The following is a 12,960-nucleotide window of genomic DNA, read 5'->3' as shown; positions in this document are numbered from 1 at the left end:
GCATTTTTAATGGCCGGTGTAGCGATTCTGAATTAATGGTGTACAAAAATTAAAGTTGGATGAACTTTTAATAAAAATCTATTAACTATATAGATCAAGATCAATAATTTTGATCTCAAATTAAAAACTCTTATCCCCTATGTTTAGAAGATCGTTGGATTTTGATCATTTATTTTATACCTATTTGATGAATTTATTATAAATTCAAAAAATTATGAAATTTGATTTTTAGATATTACAAATACTGTAGATTATATTTAACGGTATGTCACACCTCGGGGTCCTTTTTTGAAAGCCAATTAGAAAACGGGTTATTTTTATAAATCAGAGTAAGCGAAAAAAAATTGCAAATACGTGCAATTTTATTTTATTTTTTAAAATTTAGACCCCAAAGACGTGCAAAAGACCCGCAAATACAGAAATTTTTTGAACAAACGGACAGAGTCTCTCCTATATTTGCACAGCATAGCACATAATACAATTTAATAATTAGATCTCCACTCACATACTCAACAACAGAATGTACAAGGATTATTATATTACATCAAACAGCTAGCAATGCTTAGTCATTCCACATTCATTCGCATTCATCTTAAAAAGTTGAAATTGTCTCCCACACGAAAACTTCCGTTTTAAAACTCTAACTTTGCGAAAAATCTCGAGAAAATTATTTAAAAATATTTCTGACATGAAAACCATAATTTTGAAAATGCTATCATGAGGGATAGAAATCATCAATTCACATGTATTCAAAAACCACGAATGTCCAAAACCATGAGCATCCAAAATCCTCTTACAATATCCAAAATTCGAAGGTATAGAATATCAAATGAACCACATATAAGCCTCTGCTAACAGGTGTAATGGAGTAACACTATACTATCCACAAGTATATCTATGCTAAGTATGGAGTATAATCAAATCGTATATCGTATGTTGGGAAACTCTATCGCTCTACTTCTATGTCATGGCAAATAAGAGAAGAGTATGCTAAGTACAGCTAGAGTCGAAGTCATGTGGTGTAAGGCACAAGCATAAGATATATGTAGGAAGTAAGAGGAAAAGGTGGAGGGAATATTACAGAGCATGCACCATTGAACCGACTTCGGATCAAAGTAACCACCTGTGTCGTAGCTGCACCTATATCCCGCAGTGTGCAGAACCATAGACCAAACCTACGACAGGTTCACTGAGTCAGAAACCAAACCTACTAACTCAAAAGACATCACTAACAACCCAAAACAACCTGCGGGATAGGTTTCTCAAAACCGATTCCCAAACTCGTTGGGAATCCCGAAAAGGCACCGAGATGCTTGAGGGACCCACGAAACATCCCAAAACACACCGACTCATATCGTGAGTCACCTGCTGCCCTAAAACACATCCATTTGAGTGTCCAGACAGCAAACACAAGCACTAAGATCAACTTAATCATCGATTTCCTGACCATTAGGTAATATTAAAAGCAATGGTTTAATTTTCAACAAAGGGCAAGTTTAGAAACATAAGATATAGGTTTCAAAAAATTATAATTTTTTGGCAGGAGGTTATTTATATGTTGTAAATCATATTTAGTACTTTAGATCTTCATTTAAATACCTCCATAATTTGATTTTAGCTTATGTGAAAAAAAAAGTGTAACTTAGAGTGCGTAATACTGTAATTGGATCCCGACTCTCTGTCTCTCTCTCCACTGTATATATATCATCAAAAACGAATAGCACATGAGCCTCCATGCTTCTAAAAGCACATAATCCGAACTCTGCTCTCTATCTCTCTCTCTATATATATAGAGAGAGAGAGAGAAAGAGAGAGAGAGAGAGTTCGGCTGGGATACTATTGATAACACCAAAGATTTGGTGCTATCGAGTTTTCCCCCGTTAGATTTAACCCTTTGATTATTTTTACCCGTTAGATTATACTATATTAAACCAACCACTCACTCAACCCTAAAGACCCACATCATCCTAACCGCACATTTTTCAATCCAAGGGTTAAAAAACTAATAGCACAAATAGCTTGGTGCTATGGATAGTATTCCAGCCTAATTCTATATATATAAAGAGAGAGAATTGTGCTCTTATGCTATTAAAAGCATATATCGTTCGTGGTTTGTAGGTGTAACGACCCAGCCCACTAGCAATAATAACTCGTTGGGCCCAACCACCGGCCCAAAATGCTTAAGCCCAGTTATTATTACTAGTGTCTAAGTATCTTATAAACCCAATAGCAACCCGATTTTCATCCGATGTGGGACTATTGGGATGTCACAGACTCCCCCCGTTAGGGTCCTGACGTCCTCGTCAGTCCAACACACACAGCCCAAGATCACCAGGGGATGTGCGACTCGTTTCGCTAGCCTGTCATCCAGACCCTGGCTCAGCCGAGACTTGCCATACCTTTTCGGCTAGTGAACCGGCTCTGATACCAAATGTAATGACCCAACCCACTAGCAATAATAACTCGTTGGGTCCAACCACTGGCCAAAAATACTTAAGCCTAGTTATTATTACTAGTGTCAAAGTTTCTTATAAATCCAATAGCAACCCCATTCCCATCCGATGTGTACTATTGGAGTGTCACAGTAGGTTTTTGACTTTTGGATGAAAATTTGACCGGCTAGGATAATAATGGTTCCCTGGAGTTGAGTAGGCAGTTGGTGGAATAGCATAATCTAAGGGGTGGAATTAGTCAGAGGGATAGATCCAATAGTGGAAAACTTACAAGTACCAAGTAATTGGTGCTTTTAAATGCACCATAGCTAAACTCTCTCTCTCTTTCTCTCTCTCTCTCTATATATAGATATAGAATTCAGCTACTATCCTTTTAGGAGGATGAAGACCTTCATCTTCATAAGTCGTTTTAGATGATAAGAATTTCGAATTAATGATCGAAACCGTTAAAGTTGATCTAGAGTATTTAAAGTGTCTAGAAACTAAATTTAATAAATTTTAAAATTCACGAGGATGAAGACCTCCATCCTCCAAAAAAGATAGTAACTTGACTATATATAGAGAGAGAGCGGTAGGTTTCTATGCTTTCGAAAGTACAGACCTCCATGCTTGTAAATTATTTCGATGGTGGGACATCCGATTCGGCGATCGATTCTATTAGACATAATTTATATTATTGGAACTATGTAGAAACCAAATTTCATAATTTTTTGAATTCATTTGCTTAGTGAACAAGTAGCCTCAAAATAAACAGCTGAAAATAAAAATCTCATAAAAAATAGTAATAAAAGACTCAAATTTCAACTTAGAATTATTAATCTTGCTTTTGATGTTAAGTAGAATTTTTTTATTAAAGTTTCATGTAATTTGAATTGTTCTACACTGTTGAACTTAAAAATCTACTAAATGGATCGTTAAAATAGTTATTTTTGAGACAATCACTTTGTTGTAACACACTGAACTTTAGCAAATTGTAAGGTTCGAGTGTTTGATCTGCGTTTTGAGTTTTTCCAAATTTTCTGGACGGTCATAGACTGTCTTCCGACCTATGGCTTGCATCCCGAGGAGCGAGGTTTAAAACTTAGTACCAAACCTCTAAAGTGCAGGAAATTGGGCTGCTCTCGGGTTTGCCTCTGCAGGGCTGAGTACCGGTACTGCATTGACTTGGTACCAAAATTGGATCTGGTACCGGTATAGTATCGGGCTGGTACCGGTACCCAGTGTATTTTCTCGCCAACCCGAGACTCGGGTTTACACAAACTGCTACTTGGTACTGGTACTTTTCCCGCGTACCGGTACGCAGTGCAGTGCAGTGCAGACTGCACGTTGTTGGAGGGCTTTTTTGAGATTGTTACATCTCTATTTAACCCCCCACAGCTCTTAGATGGCTCCTTTGAGCCCTAATTCGTAGAGAACACAGGTGAGGACCCTCTCCCTTGGTTTTTCTCCCATTTTTCTTGGTTTTTGCTTGGTTTGATTTCTCATTTCCTCTTCTCTTTGCTTCATGTTGGGTTTCCACCATTGGAGAAGTTTTGGATTGAAGAGAGGAGCATTCTAGATGATCAATCTTCAACCTTAGCTCATTCCAAGCTTGGATTGGAGCTTATTGAGATGTTAGTACCATAGATCTTCTCTTTAGATCTTATTTTGGTAGAGTTTTTGAGATGAAAATCTAGAAATGGGAATCTAGGGTTTTAATTGGAGATTTTTGATTTGTGCCTTTTGGGGCTTAATTGTTAGGTATAGAACATTCATTTGGGTTGGATTAGAAAGGTTCTATCTCTCATTTGGAGATTAAGAGAGATTTTTACCATACAAGGTGAATTTTTGCCTTCTTCTTGGGTTGGTTAATGTTTGATCTTTGGGGTGTTCGTTTGTTCCGTCTAACCCCTTGTAGAATTTCCTTTAGGGAGCTAGAAGGCTAGTCGACACCTTCTTTTGCGCAAACGAAGGGGTCCAAGGAGCTCTTGGTAGGTTTGACCTCACCAAAATGGGTGAAATCCCCCCTATGTTATTTTTCTTGTTCTAAAAATAAAAATTCATATATATATTCATGCTAGATAGAGCATATAAAAATTTTAAAATACTTAAAATACATATGTTATGTTTTATAAAAAATTGCCTATATATAGTAGAGAGAGATATGTGCATTGTAGCTATGCATGTGGTTAACATTCTATTTTATGGTTTGGAATCATGTTTCATGTAATGAACATGACGAGAATAAGATGCTCTTGAACTTAAAACTCTTGTGTGACATAGTGGACAAAAATGCTATAAAGAGGCATTCAACATAGTAAATGTTTAACTTCTACAAGATGACATAGTGATAGGCCTTTGGGGTCACTAGCTCTTATACCATATTTTAGATATGATGACATTGGACTTGAGACGAATGTTTACGCTTGCTTGCCATTGTGCTCATTCGCACGTGCTTATGAGTGTCGCTCCCCACAAGCCGGCACTCCGGAGATATCCATCGCGACATATGCTCGCTTGTGCGGGATTGAGCGCCGAAATAGGATGCCGTCGGGGAGGCTCATTCCTAGGGTGGAAATGTTGACTACCACGGGGCCATTGGGCACGGCGCAAGCCGGACTACCCACGAATAGGTCCCATATGAACGGAACATTATTGAATTAAAATGTAAATGGAACATTACGCAAATTAGTAAACAATGACATTTTACTAGTTGCACTTGTGGATATCATGTTGGTTATACTTATGCATATTCATGTTAGAATAGCATTTATATTTGTCGAAATTCATGCTAGAGTAGAGGCATAGTAGTTAGTAAGTTTATTCATATTTTATCTACATGTTGTTCTTTTCATTTACAAGTTGAACATACTACTTTTGCCTTTTTAACCTAGTGGTGCATTTCGCTGAGGTCAGCAATTGCCCACTGAGAACTATTGATTAATAATTCTTACGCCTCCTGTTTTGTTGTTTTTTTATAAAGCCTTCCACCTCGGGAGATGCTCGGAATGACGGTAAAGGGATCGCTACTAGCTAGATAGCGAGGAGTACTTGATCTAGGTGGTTCATCTCTCTATTTTTGTATTATTGTAGAGAGTGAGAGTTTTTGTATTCATGTATAGAGACCACCACTATTGTATCTTTAGTACTTGTATTTTGAAATTTTATGATGTACTACCTTATAATTTATGTTAGTGGATTAGTTCTTTTATGTTACCTCCTTATTCTAGAATCTAGTTGTTGTATACTCTGATACTCCTAAATGCTCATCTATTATTGCTTTATTTATCGCTTGTAGAGGCCTAATATGTCGTAGACATATGGCGGGTTTGGGCACGCACCGGGCGGGCTTCCGCTGGATCCGAGGGCGTGACATTTGTAAATGATGTTGAAAATTATAAGATTTAGTTTCTAGATAGCTTGAATAGCATAGATTATTCTAGTACATGCTACAAATTTTTTAAGCCATATATACCTAGGGTTTACTATTTGGTGATTGTACTGTTGTATGTCCAAAAAGTCAAAAGTTTATAGCATATACTATTCATGTGTTAGAAGCGGACAAAAATTTTATAGGCACCGTTCCCAAACTATTAGTTTGAGGGGACAATATGGTTGGGCACCGCTTCCGATGGGCGCCCTCCTCTCTTCCTCTGCTGCTTTGTGTCTCTCTCTATAAAAACTTAGGGTACAATTTTTTTTTCCGCCTCCATGGGTGCCCGTCGGATGGGCCACACAACACCCATCTGCATCGTCCCCAAACTAAATATTTTGGGGACGATGCCTATATAATTTTTGTCCGTTAGAAGCACTGTAGATGGACTTGTAAGAAACAGTCATATAGTTTTATAAAAATTAAAAAAATTAATATATACAATTCTCAAGAAATATTGCAAACATATGTATCATTTTGAATTATAATATTTTTTATGTATTTTTATATTTTTGAAACGATGCTTGATGATATCGTTGTTGTAATTTTTTTTTCGCTCAAACCACAATTATTTTGAAATAAGTGTAACGTTTTTTTTATATTTTAATAGGTATTTCAAAATAGGAATAATTGTCTATATACTTTTCAAAACTTCAGAAATATCTTATTTACTTCTACTTTTTTTTCTTTCCAATATACCCCTCATATGTTCCTCTGTTATTCTAAAATACCCTGCAGTTACCACCTGTTAAGTTAACTTGGGTTAAACATGAGTTAAATATCTACTAGAGTTAAAAAAAATCAAAATATCTCTTTTGTTCTTAACTTAATTAAGGGCAAATAAAATATGTTGGTAATGGTAGAAGGGTATATTTGAAAAAGTCAAAAATCAAAATACTTTTTATACCCCTAACTTAAGGACAAATAAGAAAAGTCGGTGATGGTAGGTAGAAGGATATATTTGAAATGGCAAAATAATAATTTCATAGAGATAACAACTATTTTAACAGTTCATTAACAGAATTTAATTATAGGGATATATTTGAAATAAGTTGGAACGTAAAAAGAGTATTTTCAATATTAATTTTCTAAGATGGGTAAATTAGAAAATCAGAAACTTTTAGGAATATATAAATAATTGCCTCTTCAAAATATAACAGTGAAAAAAGTGTCACATGAGAGCAAATGGTGACCTTTACTCATTTATTTATCAATTAATCAACGAAGTAAAATTAATTACAAATGGACTCCACTTTAACAATGTGTGGACTTTACTGGGGGAGGAGTCAGTAGGGTCAATTAATCCTACTGTAGCTATTGTAGATCTGCCACTGATCCAAAGTTCAAGTTCTTCAGCATATTTCTATCCTTTTTTCTCAATATTAAAATTCAAAAAAAAAATCTGCATAAACCCTGGGGATAGGATTACAATCTTTAGACACATGGCATTAGGTGGGGAACTTTTTAATGAGATCTAGCTGAAAAATTCTCCACTTAAGTTTTGTCCATTACCAAGTGCTCAAAATTTCATAAAATTTAGATCTAACCTCCCTAATTTATACTTAATTATGAATTTTAAACTCTCTAACTAGAATCTCAGGAGCCGACCAAATTAATAACAATCCATCCAAATTCCATAGTGTAAAAATCAAAATAAAGTCGAATTTAATGCTGACTATTACATTTGTCTCTCTATGAGTCTTCCAACTGAGTTTTGAATTTGACATGCCCAAATCTCACAAAAGTCTAAAAATATGATAATCACAATCAATCACGTTTGGCTCCAAGGACTCAACTATCCTATATATTGTAACTTTTAAAAAATATTTTTGTTATACACTTTTCTTAAAAAGAAAAATTAGCTGAAATATGAGCGCATGTGATCGCCACATAGAAGACTTCCTCACAATCTCATCCCATTTCGTACCTTAGGGCATTGAATTAAACTCAGCAGTCCAGTAACCTCCTGTTTTTGCTAAAATATATCTATTTTTTTCTATAAGTACCTATTTTTTTTACTTTTTCTTTTTGACTTTTAAATATCTACATTTTACCTTAAGTTGATGCATTTTAGCCCCTTTCTGTCAGGATTCTGTCACTATTCCGTCTATATCTTATAATTTATACTGACAAAATACTTAAAAATGATAAAAATATATTAAAAATATTTGTTTATAAAATAAATAATGGCTATTTGGTTATTTCGCTCTCTTCATTAACGTCGTAATCCCGAAAAAATATTTTTAAAATTTTAAGAGAATAAAATACAAAATTTTAAAAGTAAGAAGGAAAAAAAAATAAAAAAATAAAAAATTTACAGAAAATTTTTCTACATTTTATTATTTTTTTTCCTTTAATTTTTAGCTTATCTAATTAAGAGTCCTGTACTAGTTTTTCTTTCACAGGGAAATGCAGAATCATACAATCCTAACAATATGCATATAAAGTTGCAGACTCTTTAACATAATTTATTCCAAATATAGTCTCTGTCAAGCAACTGAAACCTGCCTACCATCCCAACAAAAATTTCCCCCCAAAATGACTTCACGGGAATTCTCACCTGACCTTTACACTCACTACTCTCTAACTGCTCCCCCCGTGCATCCTCGTCCCTCCCTTTTTTATCTCTCGCCTCACATGCACGAAAGCAAAAATATGGCAAAAAAGTTGATACGTCCTTCTACATGTGTTCTATAAATTTTCATCAGTTGTCATCTGCAGGTGTGTTCAGAATAGTAAAACAAGTAATCCGATTCAATTTCGATTTCTAAATACGTTGGCTATTGAGTTAGTAAGTTTTCGTTAATCTTTAATTCCCACACCATCAATCATACGTAAAAATTGATATATAGTACGTATTTGAGGCAATGGACGAAGCGAAAAGAATGGTGTATCCTTTGGACGCGAAATCGTACAGGCTCCTGTACGAGATCGGCAGTGGCGTGAGCGCGGTGGTGTACAAGGCTGTGTGCCTGCCGCTGGACTCGGCGGTGGTGGCGATCAAGTCCATCGATCTCGAACGGTCGCGCGCGAACCTCGACGAGGTGCGGCGCGAGGCCAAGGCCATGGCCCTGCTCAACCACCCGAACGTCCTCCGCGCGCACTGCTCCTTCATCGTCGACAGCCACTTGTGGGTTGTCATGCCCTTCATGGCCGCCGGCTCGCTCCAGTCCATCGTCTCCTCCGCCTTCGCCGACGGCCTTCCCGAGCAGTCCATCGCCCCCGTCCTCAAGGAGATCCTCCACGCCCTCTCCTACCTCCACGGCCAGGGCCTCATCCACCGCGACATCAAGGCCGGGAACATTCTCGTCGATTCCGACGGCTCCATCAAGCTCGCCGACTTCGGCGTCTCCGCCTCCATCTACGAGTCGCCCCCTTCCTCCTCCTCGTCCTCCTCCTCGTCCTCCTGCTCCTCCTACCCGATGTACAACTTGTCGTCGTCGTCGCTGTCCACCTTCTTCAACGAAATGGCGGGGACGCCGTACTGGATGGCGCCTGAGGTGATCCACTCCCACGTCGGCTACGGCATCAAGGCCGACATATGGTCGTTCGGCATCACCGCCCTCGAGCTGGCCCACGGCCGCCCCCCGCTCTCCCACCTCCCGCTCTCGAAGTCGCTGATGATGCGGATCACCAACCGCCTGCGCCTCGAGGACGCGCCCGACCACACGAGCAGCAAGAAGAAGTTCTCCAAGGCGTTCAAGGACATGGTGGCCTCCTGCCTCTCGCACGACCCGTCGAAGCGGCCGTCTGCCGACAAGCTCCTCCGCCATCCCTTCTTCCGGAGCTGCAAGTCTGCCGACTACCTAGTTAAGAACGTGCTGCAGGCAGTGCCGACAGTGGAGGAGAGGTTCAAGGAAGGCCCTGTTACCGTCGGACTGGCGTCTCCGCCGAACAAGACTCGACGGGTCAGCGGGTGGAATTTCCACGAAGAAGGCTTCGAACTGGATCCGATTTACCTGGGGGAGGAGTGCGAGGACGAATCGACGAAGGGCGAAGAAGGCGATGATGATGACGACGATCAGGAAGAAGGCAAGGAGGAAGGAGAGATGCTGCAGGCTCTGTCGACGGCGGCACCGAATGCCGCTTCGTCGACCGCGTCTGTCGTGAAGCAAGTGCTGGTTCCCAACTTGGTTTCTCTGCTCGGGAGCTTGGACCTGCAGCGAGGGATGGTGATGAATCTGCTGGCGCGGTGCGTGCGGTGCGCGGATGGCGACGAGGAGATGAAGGTGAGGGAGCAGAGAGAGCAGCTGCTTTTGCAGTACGTCAACAGCCTGCAGCAGACTATAAATGATCTCAATCTCCATCTGCAGAAGGAGATGAAGAAGAATGATCATCTGGAGGAGTTACTAGAGAATATTAAGATGAACAGTACTAGTGAGGAGGATTAATTAAGGGAGAGACTCTTTAATTGTTGGAAAGGTTACGAAGCGCATGTAGTGATGAGCTTGTGATTATTATATGATAAGGATCATGATGTTGTTATTTTACGTAGATAACAAAAAGGAGAATTTTTATATTGCACTAGTACGTAAAGTTTAGAGTACGTTCCAAATTAATGGGCATCTATATATATCAATATCTATCTATAGTAAATGCTGCGGAGGGATGTTCATGTGACATCATGCATGTTTCAATATATACAATTTTTCAGCATACAGCATGCATGTTAGTTATCTCATTAAGTTAAGGTTAAAATATGCCTAATTTTATTGAGGTAACTATTATCAGTCTCAGTAGATTTATATTTCTAGTTATATTAATTAGTATTTAGCCACTATTAAAAATATATTTTTTATTTTATTGATTTAGTGGAGCAAATATATTAAAAAGAGTATGGATGTATTTTTGAGATTAGAGTTTTATGAGAGAATCATATTTTATACACCACTTTCGTTATAATGAAAATCTCTATTGTGTCTTCGCCTGTGAATGTAGGTCAGTGGCCGAATTACCTAATACTTGTGTGCTTTATTTTTTCTCTCTTTCTCAATATTTTTTTTGGGTATTTTCGTACCTGACGAATTAGATATATTTCACATTTGTCATAACAACCTAGTATCACATAAATATGATATCAAAGTGGCGGATTCCTAACAAACTCGTATCAGAGTCGGATTATTCATTTGAGAGTTAAGACGTCGACGAAGATTGAAATTGAGAAGTTTGATCATTAGTTTCGCTCTACAATAATTTATCATTTTGATGCAACAGAAGTTACAAAAGATATAACTAGAGAGTGAGAAGATTGACACTTCAATAAATACCACAAATTTGCACATTATGTGTGACATCTCAATAGTTCCACATCGGATGGAAATAGGATTGTAATTGTATATATAAGAGATTGTGTACCTCAATAATAATAACCGGACTTAAGTATTTTAGGTCAGTGGTGTGAGGCCCCAGTTAGTCCTATATATGAGATATAATAGGACCAAAGCTCTTAATTCGGCTTAAGTATGTTGGGTGGTGGTTAGGTGTAACACACTGGACCTTTGCAAATTGCAAGGTTCGAGTGTTTGGATGTGTTTCGAGCTTTTCCACGCTTGGTGGAGGGTCGTAGAATGTTTTCCGACCTAAAAAGTTCGAAAACTGAAATTTTGGCCAAGTCCTGAGAGTTTTTACTCTCGGGGACCGGTCCCTGGAAGAAGAGACCGGTTCCCTCAGTGAGCAGTGTTGAGGCAGCCTGAGGCAACCGGTCCCTGGCAGGCGAGACCGGTTCCCGAACGCTGGTTTTTCGGGTTCGCAGCGAGAGACCGGTCCCTGCTGGGGAGAGACCGGTCCCTCTGGGCGAAAACTGCCCAGTTCGGGCTGATGTAATATTGGATTTTTGAGGGGCCTCTTGGGATTTTGTTACAATAGAGGGTCTATATGACCCATCCCCTCTCTCTTCTCCTCATTTCTCTCCTCTCAACCCTCTCTACATCCTTGATAGAGAAGAAGAAGAAGAAGNCTATTACTATTGGTGTAGAGGTTAGAACTTTACTCGCTCTGATATCATTAGTTGTTAGTTATTTCACTTCTTCTATTTGTTCTACTACTTGCCTTTACTTCCGCTTTTATTGTAGACGCCTTATATGTGTAGACATATGGCGGGTCTGGGCACGCTACCGGGAGGGCCTCCGCCGGTCCCGGGGCGTGACATTAGGCCCAAGAGGGTTAAGAGAGTTAATCGTACTAGGACGGAAGTAGTCCTAGGAGTTAGGGCTTTATATTTGGTATCAAATCCAATTACCAATCGAAAGTGTGAAATCAGTCTTAGCTGAGTCAAGGTCGGAATGACAAGGCTAGCGAGACGAGTCTTACATCGCTTGATACTTATGAGTCTAAGCCTCATGAGAATGTCAGGGCTTAAAAGAGGGAGAGAATGTGAGACCCCAGTTAATCCTATATATATATATGTTAAAGCTCTTAATCCGGTTTAAGTATTTTGGATAGTGATTAGACTCAAGAGATTAAAAGAGCTAAGCGTGCTAGAACGAGAATAGTCTTAGGATGGATGACCCCCTGGGAAGTTGGGGCGCACAAGTGGTTTGAGCTCTAAAGGTCTTATTACTAGCGAGTTGGGTCATTACATGTGGTACCAAAGCCGGTTCACAAGTCAGAAGTGTAAGGTGAGCCTCACATCGCTTGATGATCTTGGACGTTGCCGGGCAATCTTGGACAGGTCGCTAGCTGGAAATGTGAGTTGTATCTCACACCCCAATAGCTCTATGTTAGATGAGAACAAGATTGTAGTACAGGATTGTAAAACCGGCGGTTTGCAAGCCGGAAATGTGAGATGTATCTCAAAACTACATGAGGATCTTCGGCTAGCTAGGGAATTGGACTATGTCTAGGACATAAGGGTTTAAATGATGGAAATCTATAATACTTCAATAGTACTCGTATCAAATAGGACACATTGTATGGAAAAAGAATAATGATTGGAAATATAATGCTAGAAAATTCTAGTAATAATCATTGGGTTAAGCATTTTGAACCGGAGGTTTAGGATCTAATGAGTTATTAGAGTTAAGGTTGAGTGATTTTATATTGTAAGGTTGAGTGATTTTATATTGTGTGTGCCAGACTAGGTTGAGTGATTTTATA

At 38.9% G+C, this 12,960-nt stretch overlaps 1 protein-coding gene across 1 annotated transcript; it reads left to right on the top strand.

Annotated features, from left to right (window-relative positions):
* On the top strand, positions 8,609-10,368 carry LOC109722434 (serine/threonine-protein kinase BLUS1). The gene has a single exon (XM_020250498.1). It carries the CDS (start codon positions 8,733-8,735, stop codon positions 10,254-10,256), a length of 1,524 nt encoding a protein of 507 aa, XP_020106087.1. The 5' UTR covers positions 8,609-8,732; the 3' UTR covers positions 10,257-10,368.

This window comes from Ananas comosus, linkage group 16, assembly GCF_001540865.1.
Source record: "Ananas comosus cultivar F153 linkage group 16, ASM154086v1, whole genome shotgun sequence".
In the NCBI taxonomy this organism is placed as follows: Eukaryota; Viridiplantae; Streptophyta; class Magnoliopsida; order Poales; family Bromeliaceae; genus Ananas; species Ananas comosus.
This window is presented reverse-complemented; position numbering and strand designations above follow the sequence as displayed.